The sequence below is a fragment of the Vespa velutina genome, chromosome 18 (assembly GCF_912470025.1).
Source record: "Vespa velutina chromosome 18, iVesVel2.1, whole genome shotgun sequence".
NCBI classification, from domain to species: Eukaryota; Metazoa; Arthropoda; class Insecta; order Hymenoptera; family Vespidae; genus Vespa; species Vespa velutina.
In genome coordinates, this window is record NC_062205.1 from 4,151,439 (window position 1) to 4,174,220 (window position 22,782).

Genomic DNA, 22,782 nt, shown 5'->3' on the forward strand with positions numbered 1-22,782 from the left:
CTATGATCACGTCGTGTGGTGGCAAAGCTTTATTACGACCATCTTCGAGATTGACAGAAAAAACAATAATTATAAGTCATCAGGATGATTTGGATAATGCGCGAAAATTGTTATTAAAAGTACCTAAAAGTGTAACGATACAGTCTACCGAGTTCCTTTTAATTGGTATTTTAAAGCAAGAATTAGATTTCGTTCGGCATAAATTAATTTAATCCCATTGCAATTAATTTTAGCTCGTCAGTGGTACCCATGTGATTATTATTATAATGAAAGTTATTACTTTTTTTTTTCTTTTGCTACGTAATACGGACATTTTCTCTATACTCTCAAGTATTTTAATGAAATCATTTGTATTATCGTTATAATAATTTTACTTAAGCAATATAGACGCAAATGTTTGTGTATAAATAAATATTTTGGAAGATAGTCAATGGCAAAACCAATGGGTTTTGGTGGAACGTTAATTTTTCGCTATAAAAATAAGCGGATGGAATTTGTATATTTCTTACTTATTAACATAAAAGTGAAGAGATTCTTTTCCACATATGTAATATTTTCTACCGTGTAGTTCATATATTTATAAATAAATTAAATTTATAACCTAATAACGCAAAGAGCGATGCAACATTTAAAAAGATATTCCATTTTATTAGTTTTTATTTTGTTTTATATCAATTGTTACACTGATCTTAACGTAATAATATAACACACTTAAGTATCAAAGATTTTTCATTTATATAAGTTGTAGGGGAGAAAAATTAAACTTATTGATATACTACTACGTCGATGATTTGACGAAAAGTGACACGACGCGAGCTAAGAAAATAAAGCTCATGTTTGTTTCGTTTAATGTTCAAACCAGAATCCGCTGCTCTACAAAAGAGAGAGCACCAGTAAAGTTTAAAATCGCAACTATTTCGTATCTTTTCGTTTGTTTTTTCTTTTCTTTTCTTTTCCTTTTCTTTTTTTTTTCACGAACGAATCAATGGTACGTACGCAAACGATGTCGATCGTTTACGCTACTCCGAGCGCGAACATGATCAACGATCTTGACATACCATAGAAACTCCATCATCTAATAATAATATATCTTTCCTAGGAGAGTAGTCCGAATAAGAGGAAAGAAAAAAGAAACTTATGTCATAAGCTATCAATCGAAAATCTATTCCGATATCACTATCTTATTAATAATTTTATTGCGAATGAGAGAAGTCATGATCGATGAATAAATGCATTTGTCGACAACGTTTTTATTTATAGCTGAGAGTCCGTATATCCGGATGGAAGTTGAGATGAGATTATACTTCCACGGAAGTGCGGCGGTCAGTGTTAAAGAGAGACCTGGAACGAACGCAAACAAAAGAATATAAATATAAATACGTGTGTGTGTACATGTATATATAAGCGCCGCACATAATACACAACGTGGTGCGTACTCGCCGCGTAAAGCTTTCTTTTTCATTAATTTCTTACGACTAACGACGTATTAAATTAGCACGCTATAAAAGTAAGAGAATTCATTGAAAGTTTTCTTTGAAAATGTTGGGCGTAGAATAAGCGAATGCACTTAAAATGGCTGCCGCGTTAAGAAAAGTAAGACGCAGTACACAGAGAGAGGATCGATTTATTAATTTTTAACGGTAGAGAATGTAAAAGTCATTGCGTAATATTAGAGACAATATTTCTCGAAACTAACGTTAAGAAAAAGTAATGCGATTCTGGAATGTGTCAATTCGACGGGGAAAGAAGAGTTAGAAAAAAGAAAAAAAGAAAAAAAAATAAAACGTTATCGAGGGAAGAAGTGACAACAAGATATACAACGATTGATCGAACACGTAATATACGTATATATATTTGTGTATATGGAATAAGAGAAAAATTGAGGACAAAGAATATAAAATAATATTTACCAAAATCTATTTACGCTTTGGTCTTTCCTTGTTGCCTTTTGTTATGTTCGGAATTCATGAGCTTCGTTAAGATCTTTCTGGAATGGCCGCTCGGATCGAAATGATTGGTATGAGCGTCGGCTTCGCGTTTTGATCGTTGTTTGCCACCGTGACCGGTGAAAATGTGCTTGTCGTAATCGTAATTGAAGTGCTCGTATTCGTCGACGTAGTAGTTATCGGACATAGTTTCTGCTTTTGTTGTATCACACAAAAGAGACTTTGAAAAGTGCGTAATAGCGGAGACTTCAAGGAGAGAGAGAGAGAGAGAGGGAGACTGGAGAAAAAAAATTCCACCGTCTTATGCGTTGATCGTACCGAGTCTACGCTCGATTCGATACTAATTTCTATGACGTTCTTGCGAGCACCTCTTTTATAGGATACGCTAGAACGGCTTTGCGCATGCGTGATTCGCAGTAACGTATAACGTCATAACAAAGCCCTGTCATTTTATCTCTTTTTCGTCATTTTCATCGTAAACTAGACTAGAGACTAGATTCTTTCGCTTATCGTGTTCGCCTGAAGAATCGCTAACGTGGATTTACGTGAAAAAACGAGAGAGCGAGTGTGTGTGTGTGTGTGTGTGTGTGTGCGTGCGTGCGTGCGTGTGCGTGTGTTGGGAGAGATTTAATCGGTTTAATTAGGAAAAGAAAATTTCTCGATACTTTTTATTCGCGTACAATTCGGAGAGAATAGGTGCGCTAGTGCCGCTGATGTTACCGCACGGATACGTAGCGATATTTATCATCCTATATGCAATATCGTATTTCGCATATACACGTATGTTCCCTTTTCTTTTTTTGCGATCTTGTCAAAAAAGATGGTATATTCGTTCGATTATAGGAAAACCTATAATCCTATATATAATTTCTTTTTTCCACTTTATCAAGTACGATTATTTGAGAAACATTAGTAAGTTACGCGTCGAGATTCTTTTATCCTTATCGAAAGTACAATACGTATCCCACACGTATCTTATTCCATTACGCGGGGAAAATTCTAGAATACGAAGTCTCTTCTACAAATATTTCTTGTTATCCGTAGTAATACGTAAATGTTGCATCACTATACATAAGCTTTCCTATCGATTCAATAATCGTCGTACGAAGATAATTACGAACGTTCGATAATACGTTCGAGCTTTATTCGTTCTCATTGAGAATATAACGAAAAATAGACCATAATTTTTATTTCTTTTTCGTTTGATTTTCTCGTAGAAATCGTTCAACGAAATTCGATATAGGTATAGCGTAGAAATATCCCAATGTCGTTTGGACACGAACGAAAAGAATTATTAAAAAGAAAGAACACAAAAATAGATTGTATGTAACACGTTACGAATTGGAAAATATCCGGGCGCTACTGCAACTCATCATCGATCGTTCCTCCTTCCCGCCCATGGTTTGAATTTACGCGGCTCTTTGAATTGATAGACTTCCGGTGGAACGCAAATTTTTGTCAAACACGTTCGAGGTTATATTATAAAATGGAATTATAATGTAACGATCGTTGAGCCGACGAAAAGAATTGGCAAATAGTTATTATAATTTTATCGAACGGCGTTAACTCATTTTGAATAATGACTATCGTAAAAATATTTCTCCAGATGTGACATTATTTAACGAGGTATACATATGCGTTTAGTTCATTGCCATATAATGTTAAGATAATACAATTAATTTCGATTATCATGCAAATCATTCGAAAGGAAGCACCGAGGATGAGAGAAGATTTACTAATTAACTTCTGTCGCGTGGAAATATGCCCAAGATCCTTGACCATACGTATAGTATAAATTACACATGAAAGGTGCGTAAAAGACATTTGTTATATTTCAGCAATGGCATGACTAATCGACACGCGCGAACGATACTATAATAATATTATTATTTACATTGAAAGATCGAGATAAGAGAGTGTCACAACGCAATTCCCGTTTTTAAGCCCAAGGCCAAAGTACTTCGAGTCGTATCTTAATCCTCGTGTACGGGCTAAATTACTATCTTTGCAAAACTCCTGACAACGGCGACGATCGGTATACAAAGTCCATCACTTTTCTCCTTCTCTCTTCTTCAACTTTATTTGCGGTAAATTTGCTCGCTGAGACGAGAAAGGATAGCGATTTCCCTCTGCGTGAATCATAATTAAAACGGATTGGTAGATAAAAGGAGAGGGACGTGTTGAGAGAGAGAGAGAGAGAGAGAGAGAGAGAGAGAGAGTGCACGTACACAGAGAGATTGCGTGTAGGGAATAATACCGTTAATCGATCGGGGAACAAAGACGATAACATTAACCGTGAAACGATTAAACACTACGGAAACTGGTTTGACCAAGATAAACGGACCGTGCGTCTTACAAGTATATACAAATCATACAATTTACGTGGCATCTCGAAAGCATAGGAATCGCAAGTAATTCTCAATCGTACCGACAGATACTATGAAGGAGAGCTAATTCAGAAGTAGTAGACGCAATCGACGTCGGAAGGAATTAAACGGCCTCGTTTACTATGACCTTATGCAAAAAAAAAAACAAAAATGGCACGCATTCATCGTTAACGAACGAATCGGGCGCAGGTGTAGACGAAGAAATGACGTGTCTCCCGAACTCGGCAGAAAAAAAAGAAAAGAAAAAGAAAGAAAAAAGTCTCCGGTCGAATAGCCATAACGTTATTCGTATTTCTTCTTTCATCTCTTTTTTTTTTCCTTTTTTTCTTCCTTCGAAACAGGACATCATCGCCAGCAGCTCATATTTATTTTTATCAACTTCCTTACAGGTATATCGATTATTTTTTATCCTCATTGGAGGAACAACAACAGTCGCAATTGAATTTCATTTGTACGATGCCGAGCGTTCGGTATATAAACTGTTGTCAAAGAAGTGTCTCTTATGTCAATGTTAATTCAAATGGATCAAACTCGTGATATATTTATAGGAACAAATAGCGATCGACAGGAGTATGATAGATAACGAAGATAGCGTGTAAAACTTTTTATTGGAATTGTAAATAATTTTATTAGAAAACGACTCGTGCGTTTTCTCTTTTTCATGACAAAAGTACTGCGCGAGTTTGTTCGTTCAGCCGAGATCGTTCAATCGATCCCATAAACATCGCCACACTTTCGATAGTCCGCATTCGCATAGATGGTACCGTTATGGCAAAATATTACGCATACCACGCTACCGCGTTCCCTATAACGTGAGGTTTTGTATCCCAAATTCTTCAGACCGTCGATCACCCGTTTGGGTATACCATACTCGTAAGCCACTTCGCCCGGAAACAGCTGATGATGTATTCTTGGGGCATCGATGGCCTCCTTAACCGTATTTCCCATCCATAGAATTTTGGCGATAACCTAGGAAAAAGTTTTATTCGATTAAATTCCATTTTATCTTCGAGATAGAGCCGCTGGATGGACTCTTTATCGATCGCCTTACGACGATCCGATGAGCGGAGCGGGGGAGGGAAGAGAAAGAGAGAAACCCCCGTTATCGCACCTGAGAGACAGCTGTCGTGATTTTAGTCCCACCCGAGGCACCAACGACCATCTTAACGTTTCCACTTTCGTCGACCAAGATGGTAGGTACCATCGAGGACATGGGCCGTTTTCCAGGTTCTATATAATTGTTAGGACTGGGCGGAACCCCGAAGTAATTCGTTTTCGATGGTATCCCAAAGTCGTCCATTGCATTGTTAAATAGAATACCAGTTCTCTCGCTCGTCACTCCGCTTCCGAAGCTATAAAAAAATTAATAATTACAGATAATTCGGATGGAAAATTTTTTCGTCGATATTTATTATCGAAAGAAACGAAGCGATATGGATGTTATTGGTACGAACTAATAATTGATCGTGCTGGTAACCGACACGGCATCGCCGTTTTGCCCTATAACCGAAAGATGCGCCGTCCCATGATCCTCGGTACCGACGTCGAATGAAGCCCCATAATGTTTCGGATCGCTCCAAGTCTTACTGTCCTCTATCTTCATTCTTATTTGATTCGCATAATCTTTCGACGTTAAATTATTGTTCAACTGTAAATAACGATATGTCAATCGGCGTTCGGATCGAAAGAAAATTTCTTCCTTCGTATATTACATATTATTATTTAGATAAGAAGCGTACTTCCGTCATATCCACAAAATCCTTATCGCCCATGTTACCTCGCAAGGCATAGGCGTATTTGTAAGTTTCTAACATTCTGTGATAGGTTAGGATCGTTGAGTTTAAGTCCGACAGACTGTTCGACGTAAATCCGAAGCCATCGAAAACGTTTAGAATAAAATCGAGCAAGCTTCCACTTCCCGGTGCTCCCGGGGTAAATAGTTTTATTCCATTGGAAAATTCTGCCTCGATTGGTTTCTCCCACGTAGCACTGAGAAATATAACTCTGTCGTTAATAGAACTCTTCCACGATCGTCCACATGGATCCTCCTGTGTGAACTTCTATTTACGTACCGATATGCATTGAAATCCTTCATGGTGATGATACTGCCTCTTTTTTGCAAATCCTCGGTGACCATCCGACCGAGTGTACCGTTGTACAATACCGAGGCATTCTCTTTAGCGATTATTCTTAACGTCTCACAGAGCGTTTTCGGTTTTACGATCGAACCGATCTTGATGAAATTGTTTGTTTTCGGATCGACGAATAGTCTCCTAATAGATTTAAGGATATCGTTAAATAATCATCGCCAGGAATGATCGCCAAAAGCTTTACTTACTTCAAGGTAGGATCCGTGTGAATATTCTTTTCGTTATATCCAAACCCATCGTACTGGATCTTGGATAACGTGTAACCCTTTTCGCACAGTTCTATACTTGGTTCGAACAGATCTGCCCATGGTAATTTGCCAAATCTTCGATGAGCTTCCCCGTAACCGGCCAATTCACCGGGCACGGCAATGGAAAGGGGTCCTAAAATAATTTACAATAATACGTCGTAATAACGTAGACGACGCCAATTCATATCTTTCAATACGTTTCTTTTCTTTAAGATGAAGATTATAATTCCGTATATCGAGATAACGCTCAACTTATTACGATAGTAAAATAGTTATATAACGGTGTCCAATCAATAAAAATGTGCTGCAAATTAAATGGTCCCTTTTGAGCATACAATTTAACTAATGTTTCTTCTTAACGTAACATTCATTTTTTCGATCGATTAGCGAGCAAGAATGAATTTCGACACGTTATGAACGCGACGCGTTAAATACGTGTATATGGTAGAAGAACGGCGAAGATGATTTTTACCGATCGAGGAAACGTGCTCCGGTTTACCAGCGTACATAGTCGCGTTCGCTAATAACGGAGCTCTATCTCTTGCGTTTAATACGTAAGCTCGGCCAGCGGCTTTATCGTAAATCGTCATAAGAAATCCACCACCTAGACCCAAGCTCTGCATGTTTACAAGACCGTTGCAGATCATAGAGGCGATCGTTGCATCCACCGCCGAGCCATTTCTTTCCAAGATATTTCTTTTATGGGGATGGGGAGTTGGTGAAACAAAAAAAGAAAAAACAAACAAAAGTAAAATCGAGATGTAACATATCTCTGTGCGATTTCAAAATATTTCTTTACGATTATATAATTATGAAAAAAAAAAAAAAAAAAAAAAAAAAAGAAACAAAAAAATATCCTTTTGTTCTACCTACTTGCCAATGAGGGCGCATGGCGCACCATCGGCACAAACAGCGCCGCGTTTAAAAACCCTCAATTTGCTCCAAGAAGGTGGCTGGTTGTTCTCCGGATCTGGTGGAAATAGAATCCCTTCATTTTCGCGATATCTTAAACTGTCATGGATGGCGTAAAGACCGACGGCAATGATTATTTTGAGGATCACTGCAACCACGATACCAATTATGATCACACCTTTCGTGCGAAAACGAGATCTGAAAGATTATAACCATTCATTCAGACAAACCGTTGGAGATCGAGTGGTTCGTTTAGTTTTTCTTTTTTTTTTTTCTTTTTTCTTTTTTCTTTTTCCTTTTTTCTTTTTTTTTTTTTTTTTTTCTTTTCTCCTTTTTTTCACACCACATTCAGGTTGCCGACAAAACGCCATATCGTGTTACATTTCCAACGTTCTTTCTTTCGTTTCTTGTTTTTCCTCGCCATATCTTTATTAGCAGAAAGACCAGCGCCACGGTACGTTGGTACGACTATAAAAGATTTTAGACTTTAGACCATCGAAAGAGTAATGTTCAGTTTCTCAACGGATTAGCTATCGCGTTGACTGTCGTCTCGTGCATCTCTCACAATCAGAGTATGTAATCTTTATATCATTATCTTCTATTACTTATTATTACCAATAGTTGTTCTCCATCGTTATTCGTTCCATCTTCCTAACGATTTTCAGACGATTTTCGAGAAATACAAACAATTGCCACGAAAAGTGACATACATATGTCGCAATACTAACGGTAATCTCGCAAAAAAAGAATAGAGAAGAGAACGTTCGTTTAGCGCCACCCATCGTCATTTATTTCAACGATATAATTATTTACTTTGATCTATCGATCGATAAGGTAGGAGATCATTTTATCCAACATATACGCAATGTCGTAGGAGAAAAACTGAGTAAAGAAATTCTTCGAAAAAACAAAAAAAACAAAAGCGTGACTCACGTGTCAACGCGTAAAATCTCGAGGAATTGAGATTTCGTTTTACCACGCGAACCGTTGTACGCGGGTAAAAGTTGGGCCGTGCCGGCGTTTTCCATTTCTTGGTAATCGCATCTGTCGATATCGTCGTTCGAGTATCGTCGAGTATCATTGGCATTTATGCAAAGGGAAGTAGTACTGGACGACGAAGTGGAAGTCATCGTTCTTCTCTGCACCGAAAAATCGGAAAATGGGAAAAATTACGTATAATTCTCATCTGGATAATACGATCGTCCGGTAAAATACTTTTCTCACTACCTGACTCGATTCTTTTCAAATAACGCGCCACGGCAGTTCTCGTCCATCGAAAAACGACTTTCCTCGACGATCGACGCTTAGAACGGCTGTTCCGAAATAAGCGTTCAAATTCTCGTTTAAGAAAAGAGGTCGAACGATCGCAAATGAAACGTTGAAAATCTTGGTACTATACCGGACGGACGGTTTAGGGCTCGCGAGACAACTTACTCGAAATGCTCGTTTTCTCTCGAACCACTGCATTCACGGTCTCATCCTCACTTACATCCAGCTCGTTGACGCGTCGTCAAAGAATTTCGTTCCATTTCGACGAATTCAATGATACCTCGGCACTCGAAACACGAAGGAAAATTTCAGGTATAAGGGAAACTGAACGAACGTCGTCGGATGCGGAACGACGTTCAGCAGAAGCATCTAGTGACCTAGAAGAGAGAGAGAAGGAGAGAGAGAGAGAGAGAGAGAGAGAGATCAGCTGACCGTGAAAAATCGAACCGAGCATGCGTATGGCTGGAACTTGCGTTACAATTTCTCTCTCTCTCTCTCTCTCTCTCTCTCTCTCTCTCTCTCTCTTTATCTCGCGCGCGCGCGCGCGCGCGTATTCATTTACCCACGCCGACACGTGGAGAGAATACATGCTTTGTATACAAGACGAGCAAGTAGTCTTGTTAGTCCACTAACTAACGATAAGCCGGGTTATAACGCTTTGCCGAGCGAAGCTAATTAAATTCAATTATATTTCGTTGTTACTTTAATGAATCCTTTAATCGGCATATTTAATCTTCGATCGAAGTTAAAACTTTGGAATGGTTCGACTTAGTCATTCGTATAAATAATCTGAAATAGTTTGAAACGAAAAGTCAATGGTTTCGTCGACTTTAACGAACTGGCAATAATAATAAGCCCACGTCGGATATGACGACAAAAAATGCAAATCGATACGTGTCCAACGAACGTTCCTTCCCAAAATTCTTTCTCATTGTTATCGTCGTTGTCGAGCTCTTATACGCGAGTACGTGCCTTTATGCTTCGAGAGGAAAAAAGAGAAACGAAGGAGAGGGAGAAAGAGAATGCGGGTTCGTCAACCTGTACGACCGTTCCACGGCCGTTCCACGATCGTTCTACGATCGTTCCACGATCGTTTCTCGCGTCGTGACGAGCCTGGTAAATGAATGTCCTCTCTCTCTCTCTCTCTCTCTCTCGCGCGCGCGATAATAAGAAATAATCATTTCTCCTTCTTCGACGAATGATTTTTTTTTCTTCTTTCTCATTCCAAAGATCCGAAAAGACCACTCTCTCGTCATCTACTACTTTTATCTTTTATCTTTTCTTTTTTCCCTTCTTCTTCCTCTTCTTCTTCTTTTCATTTACGAAGGAACCGGTTGAACCACGTTTGAGAGAAATAGACGTTTCTCCTGGATTTTGCTAGACGCTGAGAATTACTTGCTTCATCGTAAAAAAAAATGTTCTCTTTTTTACAGATTTTTGAGCTACAACGAATATCCTATCATCGAGTAACTCATAAATTGCTTACGTAACATCATTGCACGTTACCCTATCGTGTCTTGTAATAATTGAAAAGATAGTCATTGGGACTGCACGAGTAGAAGGGTACGCGATACCTCTTTTATTGCCCTCGATTTCGTTCGATATTTTTTCCTTTGCAAATCTGGTCCAAATTGACCGATCAAAAGTATTCCATTCGCTTATACGCGTATGTCTATCTGTATATAGTTTTTCTTTTTAATTCTTACCTTTAGCGACGATGGGTCTACGAAAGGAAGAACGATAGGTTCGATAGTCGTTGGATTTACGACATTTCGCGCGAATAAAAATAAAATCGTAAACCGCCTAAAAGAATAGAAATATCGTAGAACTTTGTTACCTTGGCTCTTGCGGTGGTTCGAACGTACACATAAGGCTGCTCCTTCTTGCCATCTTTTCTTTTCTTTCCTCCTTCTTCTTATTATTTTTCTTTTCTTAAACTTCTTCTCGTTCGGTCGTCGGTGTCACTTTGACAAATTCGACTAATCGTCTCTCACAATTCTCGTTTCTCTTTCGAACAACGTACGTTCGCCGTACTTATAGCCGGTATCACGAGTTAATCGAGTCAACGCTCGAACGAACGATGATTTTCGTTACGCATGTCGCTCTCGTTCAAACTCTTTCGGACCGTTTTCGTGCGCCGACTAATTATCATGTATGAAATATTATTGCAGAAACAATCAATGTAATAGGGGCTACTCGGGCTGTACTTGTTCGTAAGAGAAAAGATCTGAGAGAGAGAGAGAGAGAGAGAGTAAGAAAAATAGTATCGCTAGAATTCGTTGCGTTAAATTTTATTATATCGTCGAAGAATAGAAAAGCATAAGCAAGTGCTTATGACCTCCTTCAAATTTATCCGTCTTTCCGATCGGACGTACGAATCGATCGATTCAAATAAAAAACACTCGCGAGAGCAATAACGAGAGAATTAACGAAAAATGATTTTCTTCTTGACAATGGGAAAAACAAATGAACAAATTTTTCCACCGTTTCTATTTCTTTTCTTATTTTTTACCGAACTAACGAAAGAGAGAGCGAGGGAGAGAGAGAGAAAGAGACAGAGAGGAAGAGAGAGAGAGAGAGAGAAAGATGGCTTTATGGCATTAATCGCGAGGCCCGATCGAGCATAGCTTTCTCGAAAAGCATACGATCGTCCCAAATGTCGGCGCCACACTGAACCGGTTCATCGTTTGGCGACAGCGAATAGCCACGTATACAGACAGGTAATATCTCCGAGTCCGAGAACCAACCGCGGCGCTTCGCGTTCGTCAGGATTCATTCATGAAGAAAATCGTTAAGAAACCAACCGTTCGCCAACCGTTATCAGCGAACGCTCTTTCCTTATTCTTTTTCTACTCAAAAACAATGCAATTGACATTACAATTCGTTCGTTCGCAAATCAAATTCGTTAAAAAACGACTCCACCATCCTTTTATTCAACATTTTACTTTATTTCTTCTTTTTTAACCGATCCAACGGGAAACGTACCGACGACGGATTCGATTCTACGACCACACCGAGATAATTGCAACGAATAATAGCTCCGAGCGAAGCCATTAGGGGAAGCGAGAATAATGAACCACTTGCGACGCGTCTCGGTACCTTAAGTCCGTCTATAGCCGAGACACAATTTCTATTTCTCTCTCGCTCTATCTCGCTGTTCGATACAAGCACGGCGCTTCGTTGATTTTTATTTCGAAAAAGTCAATACTCCCAACCCTCCTTATCCTTCCTCTCTCTCTCTCTCTCTCTCTCTCTCTCTCTCTCTCTCTCTCTCTCTCGCTCTCGCTCTCGCTCTCGCTCTCGCTCTCGCTCTCCTCTCTCTCCTCGTCGTAATGCTTTTTACAAAGGGGAATGGGAAAAGAAAGAGAAGATGTATCCCAAACGATTTCGATTTTGTACGATTCTGTTTCTCTTCTTTTCTTTTTTTTTTTCCTTCCACCGCCATTTATAATCTATACATACAGATGTTGTTTTTCTTCGTTATTATCATACCGCGATCGTCGATTAGTTAACGATTAAATAATCGATAATCGATAATCAAGAGTAGGGATACGCATAACGATTCGCAGATAAGGATTTTCAAACGCCAAACTCGATGATTCGTAATACCAGATGGGAGTGGAGTAGAGGAGAAAGGATTAGCTCGCGTAAGATTATTCGCGAATACCTACTCGTTAGGTATATCGTGTCTCTGAACGAACGAACGTCTAACACTAACTGGTACATTGCAAGAGTAGCAGCTTTGGCGATATCGTCGTTCGTTCTCGTCGCGCTGCTTAATTGGACCAAGAAGCGGATAATACTTTCGTCGTAGAACGTGTGTCTACTGGCCGGGAGATCGGAAACTGCCGGACGCGTTTCTTCTTCCGTTTCTCTCTTCTTTTTTTTTTTTTTTTTCTTTTTTTACTTTCGAGTCGGAAATATTCGTTCGAAAATAGAAGGAAAATTTACTCGTTTCAAGTCGCTTCGTTATTATTCGCGACCGTAAGAATGGAATATAAAGGAAACGTCGTCGATCTTTCTAAGTATTTGATGGATTTCGCAGCTAATTATCTTATTCTTATTACTTATATTATCTACTTGCACTTGTATGTACAATCATATATATCCGACGGAATTTTTCGCCAAAGTACAGGACGTAGAAATTTTCTAAACTCAAGATCCTGTACTCGTGATAACTTTTTTTCTTTCTTTCTTTCTTTCTTTCTTTCGCCCGGAACGAAGAAGGAACCGCAACCCGTCCTATCTCTCGTAGCCTGGCGCCAACCTGGCGCGTCTCTCGGCCACGGCACCGTAGAACCATTTTCCACACGACGAGACATTTTTCTGTCTCAGAGGATCCTCCCGAAAAATTCTTCCTGGTCTATAATCTACTAACATGTCGGGTCTTCACCTTTTAATTTTTAAGGACTCGCACTTAAATTCTTTTTTACTTACTTGCCGATCTCGCTTATCAAAAGGTGCATCTTTATTTCTAATCCATCCTATTTATTCCTTCGGCTAGCTCTGCTTAAAAAAAAGTAATCGAGTGGGTCCATATTCTTGATTTTAAATGGGACGTTCGCGGTAATATAATAATGCCTTTTCCTTATCACTCGCTCGAGTTTCGCCGATTGGATGTATAGGCGAAACTCGATTATCGATGTTAATTGAAATCGTGTCGCGAGTCGACCAAACTCGATAAAGACCTAAACTAAAAATAATTTCAACGCGAGAGACGTTAATAGACGGACATTTGATTTCGCGGTAGTTGCGATCGATAATATCGAGTAAAAAGCATAAAGAAAGAAAAGATGGAAGGGGAGGGGGACAATAAAATTCGCTCCTCTACTCTTTACGGACGGAATATCTAGAAATAGAGTTGGTTATATAGCGCTCTTCGGAACTATTATGTATTCTCAAAAGTTGAAAATTTTCATCGTAAAATCATTTTTCTTTTTCCTTCCTTTTCCCTTTTCCTCTATTTTTCTTTTCTTTTTATTTATTTATTTCATATTTTTCATAGACTCGCTGTAGGAACGTATCGGCGCCACTTTTCTTCTTTCTTCGGTTAAATATTAATAGCTACGAAAAAAGTCGAATATTACATTTACGCCGATGATTCAGGTCGACGACATCCATGAGTTTCTCATTAACACGTAATTCTTATCATTTCGTTTAACGATCGACCGAGCAAATACAATTATAACGAAACTCTCTTTTGGCCTAACACGAAATGATTATTTTTTAAGTCATTACGAACGTTGTTACAGCCAGTTAACATGTGTGTGTGTATATATATATATATATATATATATATATACATATATATACATACATACATACATACATACATACATACATACATACATACATATACATATATTAGGCGTCATTAAAAGATTATTAAGGGACTAATAGCACGCGATAGAAGGATCGTTTGACCTTGTGCCAAGCGATTGCCTCGAACATCGATCAGACGGTGTAATATCAAGATAGCGTCTAAAAATGACTCCTCTTCTCGAATTCGTCGGATAGGGAACGATGTCTCTACGTCACTTGTCAACTACAAACTGGTCAATGATTTGGAACTTTCCAATAGCTATTGTTTCTCCTCTATTGTCTTATCGTTCTCTGATATTCGATTACGTGGAAGGAAGGAAGAGTTCGCTACTAGCGCTTAAAGCGCACCGATAATAGACGATATATACGATTTTATCAAGATCTCAAGGTAATGTTCTATAATCTATTATAGAAGATCCTTTCCAATCGGAATACTTTCTCGATTAATAATCCGTCGACTGTGTTACGTATCTTGATACAGATACTTTTTTTTCTTTTTCTTGACGAGGCGGCAGTCGTTGAAAGGAAAGAAAAAAAAAGAAAAGAGCAAAAGTATATAGTGTACAATCGATCGATTAACGATTAGGAACGATAGGAACTATAGATCGTTCGCTTTCTCTCAAACTCCTACTTATTCGTTCTTATTTTCTTTGCGTTCCAAAGACGAGGACGCACAGAGATATCGGTTTATAGTACTTTCCTCGAGAAAGTCGAGGCCATCGGGATCGCTCTCGCCTACTCTCCCGATGCTGGACAGGAAGAAATACATCATTTCCAGGACGATGCATTCGATAATAGGCCGAAGCCGAAATTTTCGACGATTTTTTCATATGATCGAAAGTCGATTTCTTCAAAAGACCCGTTCAATCGTAATTGAATAAATAATATATAGGTATATCGGTCCGGTTGGACGAGCTATACGTTCGAAATATAGGATATTTGAGAAAAAGACGACTTTCGAGGAGACAACGTACGCGACGAACATCCAACGTTCTCTCATTGAGATAAGATAAAATAAATAGAGCCGTATAGGATCGATCGATATACTATTTTCAGTCATGCGAGAGGGAAACGAATAACGATGTTTTTGTGCGTTAAGGAATAACGTGGGTTGCGATTAAACGGATTCATTTTCCTCGTATCGTTCACATTGAATTCGCCGTCTATCGTCGTCGATCAGTCGATAACTATTCTGCCGGTCTTTACAGTTCCGTCTTTAGTTCCAAACTTAGACGAATCGGGGGAAAAAAAATCGCGGGGTTTACGGATGAAACGATCTATCCAATAAGAGTGGCCTCATTTGTGCCGCCACGTCATCTCGATCTTCGGACACGTCGGAATTATCCCCCTGCTTTATTCTTCTCCTCCTGCGAGATGCTCCCGACCTTTCTCTTTTCTTCGATCTTTTTTCCTCGTCCTTTCGACCAATTTCTTCCTCTCCCCTTTTTCCAATCACCTCTTTCGTTTCGATCTCTTCGACGCTGCTCCAACTATTCTCGCTCTCGCTTTGATTCCTCTCTTCATTTTTCCTCGATCCCTTTCTCATCCTCGTATCGATATCCTCCTCTCCGTCCTCCTGCGTGTAGATCATACAGATTTTTAATGCACTGCATGATATGCATCGTGATATTTAAATGATTCGTTCAAAACTCGCTAGCCGAACATTTGCGGCAACGAACATTGAATCAACTCTCGGCTGATCGCGTTTTACGTAAATACCACATGATATCATTAATATACGTATATGCGTACGCGTATGCGTATTTAATATGGGGATCGTTCCGTGGTCTTTTTCCCTTGGAAGAGGGAAGAAAGAAAGAAAGAAAGAAAGAAAGAAAAAAGTTAGATCGTAATCGGTCGAATAGTCGGGAGAGTCGTAAGAAGAAACTAGATCGATTCGACGGCCTCATATGTATCTCCTGGTCTATTCTTTTTTTCTTCTTTTTTCTTCTATTCTCGACATCGATTGGAGTGGAGAACGGAACGAACAAAAGGAATGATATTTTACTTACGAACATTTGCGTCTTGATCGGTAAAGTCGTCGTCGTCGTCGTCGTCGTCGCTGTGTTATCCGTCGTATCGCTACTCTCGCTGTTGTTGTTGTTGTTGTTGTTGTTATTGTTGTTGTTGTTCGGCCTGATGCCAGTTGAAAGTGAATCCTCCTCGAGAGTTCTCACGCGTATCAATCGTCGGCTCGCCGGCCAAACGTCCGTCACATTTTTCAAATTATTCTTCCCCATTTTGTGAGCAACAACGCCAGTCGTCCAAACGTTCGTTTCGCTGCTCCCAGTGCTACTATCGCTTCCGGTACTACAATATCTCCATCTACGTTCTTGATAGAATCGTCAAAGAGTAGAAAATGAGAGAGAGAGAGAGAGAGAGAGAGAGAGAGAGCAGTCGGGGAAAGAAAATAATCGAGATATCCGTTGCCTGCCAATAGGCCAAGATCGACGGCAAATGAAAGTATATAATTGATCGATTTCGTTATCATTATTTACATCGTTATTACGAGAAAAATAAATTAAATGAACGGCTATGTTCTACTTGTACGAAATAGACAAATTCCATCTCGATTACTCTGGGTAAATAAGAAAATGAAAAGGAAAGAAACGATATGTACTTTCGCAGGGTGGATGATGGGCCGAGTTTGAGGGATGAGATTTACGAAGAAGAGGACTCCCACCGTTTTGGCTCTCCTCGCTGCAAGCACGCGTTATAAGAATCCTTGGACTTTGTCTGGGCGTTTCGTTCATACCGATGGAACAACCAGTTCCAATCTCGTTGCCCGTTGCGAAATCGCCTCGATAATGCGGCCCCATTAGACTCGCCGCGCTAGCACTGGACCTCACCAATTTCCCAGTTTCGCCTTCGAATCGATGATCGTGAGATTTCATTTTAAACATCTTTTGAAAATGTTTTGATTCTTTACCTGATTCCGCCGATGGTACTCTAAGCGTGTTACACGAAGCCGCAGGCTGTAATCTCGTACGATGATAATTGAGATTACCGTGTTCGATGCTATTTCCCGATCTGCAGTTACCAATCGCCAATAGAGCTTCGCTGAGGCGTCGTTGTAACGGAGGAAATGGAAAGAACGATCCGGTACCACTTCCCGACGGTCTTCTCGAGCCCGCCACGCTAGGCGTTCTTGCCTGTATCTCCTAAAAATTTCAAATACCACACAAAATTCAAGTGAAACACGTACACGGATTCTCAATTGCGTAATATCGATTGCGTGATTTAACGTTTATGACCAAGGCATTTTCTCTAGATATTTTTTGATCGTTATTATTGGTCGCGCTTATATCACCCTGCGATATAACTATTTACAATTACCTGTTGCAATTCGGACTTGGTCGCCTTTTTTCGCCAATAATTTTGCACGGATCGTCTCAGAGTTTGCGATTTCAGACCGTAGAGGAGACCGTTGATCGGCGGAGAACAGGCAAGAAGGAGAGATGCCAAGGAGGCTAGTCGAGGATGCCCCTGGAGACGATCTTGATCGCCGGCACCGCAGGATTCCCAAAGTATAAATCCGCAGTAGGGAAAGTACAGCAAATAGAGCGAACCGACTAGTTGCATCACCTAAAAGTTTTTCTTTTCTTCGGCCGAACGTTCCTTTTTATCTTGCCTTTTTTCTCCCTTACGATCGCAATAATTTTGCGCGATTATAAATTTTCTTATTGGAACGGAAAGCGCTATTTATTATTCATATATCGGATACTGATAGGAATCGACGGATTGACGGAACATGGATCGCTCTTTAAAAAGGACAATTAAAAATTTTATTTACGTTAAATTACGTTAATACGTAAATTTTTAACGAATCAAATTATTTTTATTCACGTCCAATATCACGAGAACGGCTTATGTCTAATAAACCGATAAATTAAATAACATATGAACACCTGTTTTTCATTTCACACCTAATCATACTGATAAAATTAAAGCGACGTGACGTGGCGTTATCTCGCGCCGGTAAAACATCATCAAAATGATCTCTTTCTCGAGGCGGTCGCACATTCCGTCGATCTAGTTCGAAAACGAACGACGAATTAGCCTAGATACCGAACTAATATCTTCGTACGCGTTTATTATTCCGGCTCGTTCTGAACAAATAACAGATAATATTCATTTTATATTCGACTTTAATACGAAACTTTATTTCTTCGATCGATTCACTCCTCCGATACCGAGAGAGTTATATTTATACATCCGGCGATAAGACGAGGACGGAGATGTCTCGACGTTTGCCCATCGAGCATCGAGAATTCGGTACCCTAGTCCGTAATAATAATAACGGAGCCTCGTTACCTCCGACCTTTGCCTATAAACGTTAATATAAATACAAATGAGTCCTGGGCATTATTGTCCCAAGGTGATACCGAATGCGGTGATATTGAATTGCACAATAATAATCCCCTTTAAAAAGATCTCATTTATTTATTTCGGATAAATGGATGAACGGTACGAATTTAAGGAGAAAAGAAGAATATATTAGCTTGTCGAACGTAATCTTTACGAGGTACCGTGTCCTTATACACACCCACTCACACACATACACACACACACAAAAGGCATACAAGTGCATAAATAGAAATATACGTATGTACGAACCGTGCTCGCAGCGCTATGAAAACGAGGAGGGCCACCGGCCGAGGGTGCCGTGACCGTGGGCACGAAAAATGGATTTCGCTGATGGGTGATGGTCACTTGGGCGCTTAATGTGACCTCGTAGATTGCACTAGCGATACGATGCCGATGATAACGCGCTATACCGAGGACTCGCAAATTGCAGACCGTCACGAGAATCGCCGGCAATGCCAAGCCGAGAATCGCGTAAACCGCGCCGTAAAGTGCAGCTGCGGAACCCCAACTTCCGTTTCCAAAATCTGGTGCGCAACAGCCTAAGCCTGGACTGTATCTATCGGAATGACGGTCGGGCAATTTAGGAGGATTTTTAAGAAATCGAAAGATTTTCCTTTCTTAAAGTTTGATTTTTCTTTTTTTTTCCCTTTTTTTTTCTTCCTTTTTCTTTCTTTTCTTTAAGGTATATGTAAAAGAGAGAAGAATAATACCGATACTCTAACCTGTAAGGTGGTACCAGGCCGGAGAACGGTGGTAGAGACAAGAGAAGGGCTCCCGTCCAGGAAGCTGCCAAACCGAGGTTCACTCGTCGGGGTGATACCAGTGCCGCGTAATGCAATGGCGCGGCAATAGCGTAATATCTGTTAAAACGGGAATACCGAGTCAAACCTGAGTCTGAATATTTCGCCTTTTTATTCGCACGTTATCGATACGTCCGCGTTAAGGGTTCCTTTTAATTTTCCTCCGGTTAATAAGCCATTTTTATTTTTCCGCTAAAACGGAATACCATTAACGTTTCATAACGTTGAAATACTTTTTATCAATTCTTCGTAAATATATTTTTATAACGATTTCAAACAAACTCTTATAAGATAATTTGATTCAACTTTTTAAATTATTATTAAACATTAACTTTGATACGGCCAAATTGGTATACGCGTCGCTTTATAAAGAATCGAGCGAAAATGTGTCTCTCGTTATTGATAAATGGGTCATACGATCCTTTTTATTGCTACGAAATCGAAAGAATTATGTCGAATGGTAACATTTTCTCTTCCTCTCGCTCTCTTAAAAGACCTCACTCTTTCCCATTTCTTCACTGTAATGGAATGACGAGTTGAGTAAAGAAAGTTGGATAAAATAGGACTCTTTATCAACGGCAAACCGCTTTTGTGCCGATTGACAGCGCAAAAGACAAAAGGATCGGATCCGCGGAATGTCATTATTGACATGTCGTATCGAAGAGCTTGTTGTCCTTTATATCGGTCTCATATGACGAGCCAATGTGCTTGAAGAATAAAACGGAGCTAGATTTATCGGTCATTAAAAGGCTTTTACGAGCGAGGTTACTATATACGATAAATTGAAAAAGCTATGATTTATGATATTTTCCGAGGAAATACCGATCAAATTATTTTCTAATATTTTACTTGAAGCTTTACCGATTGCAAATAACCCTTGTAAATGTTGTATGCATATATTTGACTTGATATTTCGAGTAATATACGGGAACGGAGCAAAAAAGAGAACGAAAAGTTAGAAAAACAATCGTCGAAACTTCCTACTTGTTACTGCGAGAAATTCTTCGATCGAAAAAGCTTCTTCTGTGTATCGGAAAACGCGTCGGAATAATACAAAACGACTCTATGATAGAAAAGGAAAGGGAGAGAGAGAGAGAGAGAGAGAGAGAGAGAGAGAGAGAGAGAGAGAGAGAACGTGACAGTTTCCGACGTTGACCAAGTGAGATTTTTATGGGCTTCGCGTTCGACTTCGAACGAAGCCAAAACGTTTTCGTATAGGGAGAACTTTAAAAGGTACGTACGCAGGTAACAAAGATTGCCGTGTATGCGATAAATAAATAATCAAGCACAATTTTGCTATTTCTTCGGTCTATCTTTTACCGACGACAAAGAGACGACATATTATTTTGAAAGACTCACCGATCGCAGTTCAGTCCCGTGACGGTCCACAATGCGACGGGATGTAAAAGGGCTAAGAGAAAGCCATGAAATACGCACCAACTGCCGGCTATTGGCCAAGGTGTAGTAGTAAAGATGAGTAATATCAGACACACGGCTGCCTCGACCGCGCCAAGATGAATCAGTAGCAACGTATTTGCCGTTTGCTGCTGCTGCGTCTACGAAAAGATATAATCGTTATCACCATCGTTAATTATCCTTTCGACTTGATATATCAAGTCGTTATTAAGTTTACCTGTTTACCAAGACCAAGAACAACGAGCAGAACGTAAACGTTAAGAAGAAGGCCCAAAGCGCAGGCAAGGATGAGAGGGACGCCAAAGGCCCAAGGGCCCATTCCTCCCCTTTCTCCTACCTGAATTTATTTCCTCTTGGAACAGATTCTCTCTCCCCTAAAGGAAGAAAATTTAAGATAAATTCTCTAAAACGAATCTCAAACGGATCCTCGTACCGAGTCCATTCCAATTACTGCGAATCGTAAGAATCCTATAGGAAAAATAATCGAAACGATTAAATTCCTCTTCCAAAGGACCTATTTAAAACTTCCCTCGAGATATTAGGTACGGGACAGAAAAGAAAAAAGAAAAGAGATTCTATCGGAAGGATGAATAATTTGGTTTGGACCAAAAACACCAATACTATTGGCAATTTCATTAGAGCAGGAACGAACGGAGTACAACGATGTGGTAAAAGGAGCTCTCGCGAAAACAAACCCACGCATACGCTCTCATACACACATACCGTTTTCGTATGTACTCCGATGGTTTAATTTGGTTAGGCCTACATTCTGGTACTTCCATTAACGACCATTAATATTCTCTCTCGCTGGTCTACGCGCCTTCTAAAGTTCACTGTCTCGTTCATTGTCACATTTTTATCGTTCGTTCATCGAAACTAAGAAAGTATGGGAAGCGTAAATGGGTGAATCGAATTGAACAATCGAATCGTTGAATCTTCGTACATTAACTCGTGATCTCGTTCGAGCAAGGGAAAGCAAAATGACGTCAGAGCCCTTACGCGAAATATTTTCCTCTTGGTTGCTTCGTGCGATACACTTCGTTACTCAGCGTACCGGTCAAATCGAATTGGGCGAATCAGATTTGCACATTCCCAATCGAGTGTACGGATTACGTTGTCGCGTACTACGTCAACCGCGCTCCGTTGAAAAGCACTCCGCTCCGCAAGGACACCGAATCAAAATTTAATCGTATTTTCCTTAATTTTTTTTTCTTTTTCCCATCCCTCCGGCTCTTCCCTTTTTTCCTTTCATTTATACTTTTATATCTCACAATTTTCTTTTTATGCATAATTGATTATCTCGTTCATTAAAAAAAAAAAAAAAGAAGGTAACATCACTTTAGAGCTATAACGCCTATAAGTCTTGAATGTTTCATGAAAATCGTAAGCCGAAGGGATTTACTACGTAAGTAGATCCCTAAGTACGATGTCCTTTTAATGAACGACGAAGGATCGATAAGACGTCGATGGGATTAAGGGATCACCAAATTGACGTATCGGAGGGTACTTTGATCGATTTTATTATTACTTCCGATGAATGGTCCTTTTTCTCCTTGCTTTTCTTCTTGTTTCTTTTTCTTTTTTTTTTTTTTTTTTGCTTTTTTGTTTTTTTCCTCTCCTCCCTTCGCATTCGTCGTATGTCATTTTAAAAGGAAGAAACTCGATGTAATAATGTCAGAAGGAGATCGAAGAAATTCTGAAACGAACTGAACTTTTTGAACTTTTGAACGGTCGTACGTCGAGGAAAAAAGAAAGAAAGAAACAAAAGAAGAATGGCGTCAATCGACTCGTAAAATATTAAAAATCCTAAGCTTCGAAAGTAACGAAACAAATGGGTTAGAATCGTTGTGGTTACAAAGTTGGAAACTTGAAGGAATGCTTTTCCCTCGATCGATATCTCCTCTCGCGTTCCTTTAAACGTTCATAATCACGTGCAACTTGCAAGGTTTTACGTTCGCGCAATG

At 39.5% G+C, this 22,782-nt stretch overlaps 5 protein-coding genes across 15 annotated transcripts in view; 2 read left to right on the forward strand and 3 right to left on the reverse strand.

The window, feature by feature from the left end:
• The window catches only part of LOC124955297, a 35,854-nt gene that overhangs the window by 4,613 nt on the left and 8,459 nt on the right, over positions 1-22,782 (forward strand). For 2 of the 3 annotated variants that reach the window (XM_047509516.1, XM_047509515.1), the window contains exon 8: positions 1-2,726. In XM_047509516.1, the coding sequence (XP_047365472.1) occupies positions 1-212 (212 nt within the window). In that variant the 3' untranslated portion in view covers positions 213-2,726. Of the gene's footprint in view, positions 2,727-22,782 lie in introns of those variants that run through there. The other variant, XM_047509518.1, reaches the window with a different exon arrangement.
• On the reverse strand, positions 953-2,152 carry LOC124955310 (nuclear protein 1). Its single transcript, XM_047509561.1, has 2 exons — positions 1,911-2,152; positions 953-1,341 (listed from the first exon to the last, which is right to left on the reverse strand). The coding sequence occupies exon 1, from the start codon at positions 2,131-2,133 to the stop codon at positions 1,921-1,923; it is 213 nt and encodes a 70-aa protein (XP_047365517.1). The 5' UTR covers positions 2,134-2,152; the 3' UTR covers positions 953-1,341; positions 1,911-1,920.
• On the reverse strand, positions 2,054-9,288 carry LOC124955301 (scoloptoxin SSD14-like). 5 transcript variants are annotated; one of them, XM_047509534.1, is made up of 10 exons: positions 9,078-9,288; positions 8,577-8,782; positions 7,605-7,841; positions 7,204-7,427; positions 6,672-6,864; positions 6,406-6,606; positions 6,073-6,322; positions 5,788-5,981; positions 5,445-5,685; positions 2,054-5,302 (listed from the first exon to the last, which is right to left on the reverse strand). In XM_047509534.1, exons 1-10 carry the CDS (start codon positions 9,108-9,110, stop codon positions 5,039-5,041), a joined length of 2,043 nt encoding a protein of 680 aa, XP_047365490.1. In that variant the 5' UTR covers positions 9,111-9,288; the 3' UTR covers positions 2,054-5,038. The 5 variants fall into 5 exon arrangements, with proteins under 5 accessions (XP_047365490.1, XP_047365492.1, XP_047365494.1 ...); XM_047509536.1 differs by having other exon boundaries at positions 7,605-7,791; positions 9,078-9,287; XM_047509538.1 differs by having other exon boundaries at positions 7,605-7,701; positions 9,078-9,286.
• LOC124955298 (beta-3 adrenergic receptor-like) overlaps positions 7,890-22,782 on the reverse strand; it is a 24,244-nt gene continuing 9,351 nt past the window's right edge. The window contains exons 2-11 of one of the 2 annotated variants that reach the window (XM_047509519.1): positions 21,036-21,192; positions 20,762-20,958; positions 19,325-19,462; positions 18,852-19,158; positions 17,571-17,819; positions 17,164-17,395; positions 16,855-17,100; positions 16,247-16,566; positions 10,750-15,810; positions 7,890-8,111 (exon numbers count right to left, since the gene is read on the reverse strand). In XM_047509519.1, coding sequence (XP_047365475.1) covers positions 15,496-15,810; positions 16,247-16,566; positions 16,855-17,100; positions 17,164-17,395; positions 17,571-17,819; positions 18,852-19,158; positions 19,325-19,462; positions 20,762-20,958; positions 21,036-21,137 — 2,106 coding nt within the window. In that variant the 5' untranslated portion in view covers positions 21,138-21,192 and the 3' untranslated portion in view covers positions 7,890-8,111; positions 10,750-15,495. Of the gene's footprint in view, positions 8,112-10,749; positions 15,811-16,246; positions 16,567-16,854; positions 17,396-17,570; positions 17,820-18,851; positions 19,159-19,324; positions 19,463-20,761; positions 20,959-21,035; positions 21,193-22,782 lie in introns of those variants that run through there. The other variant, XM_047509520.1, reaches the window with a different exon arrangement.
• LOC124955305 (phytanoyl-CoA dioxygenase, peroxisomal-like) overlaps positions 8,063-22,782 on the forward strand; it is a 25,490-nt gene continuing 10,770 nt past the window's right edge. For 3 of the 4 annotated variants that reach the window (XM_047509546.1, XM_047509548.1, XM_047509547.1), the window contains exon 1: positions 8,788-8,849. In XM_047509546.1, coding sequence (XP_047365502.1) covers positions 8,803-8,849 — 47 coding nt within the window. In that variant the 5' untranslated portion in view covers positions 8,788-8,802. Of the gene's footprint in view, positions 8,216-8,787; positions 8,850-22,782 lie in introns of those variants that run through there. The other variant, XM_047509549.1, reaches the window with a different exon arrangement.

What these genes read in the sequence shown, in the direction of transcription:
- LOC124955310 (XM_047509561.1), bottom strand. Translation starts at nt 2,133, where the DNA reads ATGTCCGATAACTACTACGTCGACGAATACGAGCACTTCAATTACGAT.
- LOC124955301 (XM_047509534.1), bottom strand. Translation starts at nt 9,110, where the DNA reads ATGCAGTGGTTCGAGAGAAAACGAGCATTTCGA. An exon ending in AAGGATTTCAATGCATATCG is followed by an intron (nt 6,323 to 6,405) that starts GTACGTAAATAG and finishes TATATTTCTCAG; the next exon opens with TGCTACGTGGGAGAAACCAA. An exon ending in ATTTTGTGGATATGACGGAA is followed by an intron (nt 5,982 to 6,072) that starts GTACGCTTCTTA and finishes CGTTATTTACAG; the next exon opens with TTGAACAATAATTTAACGTC.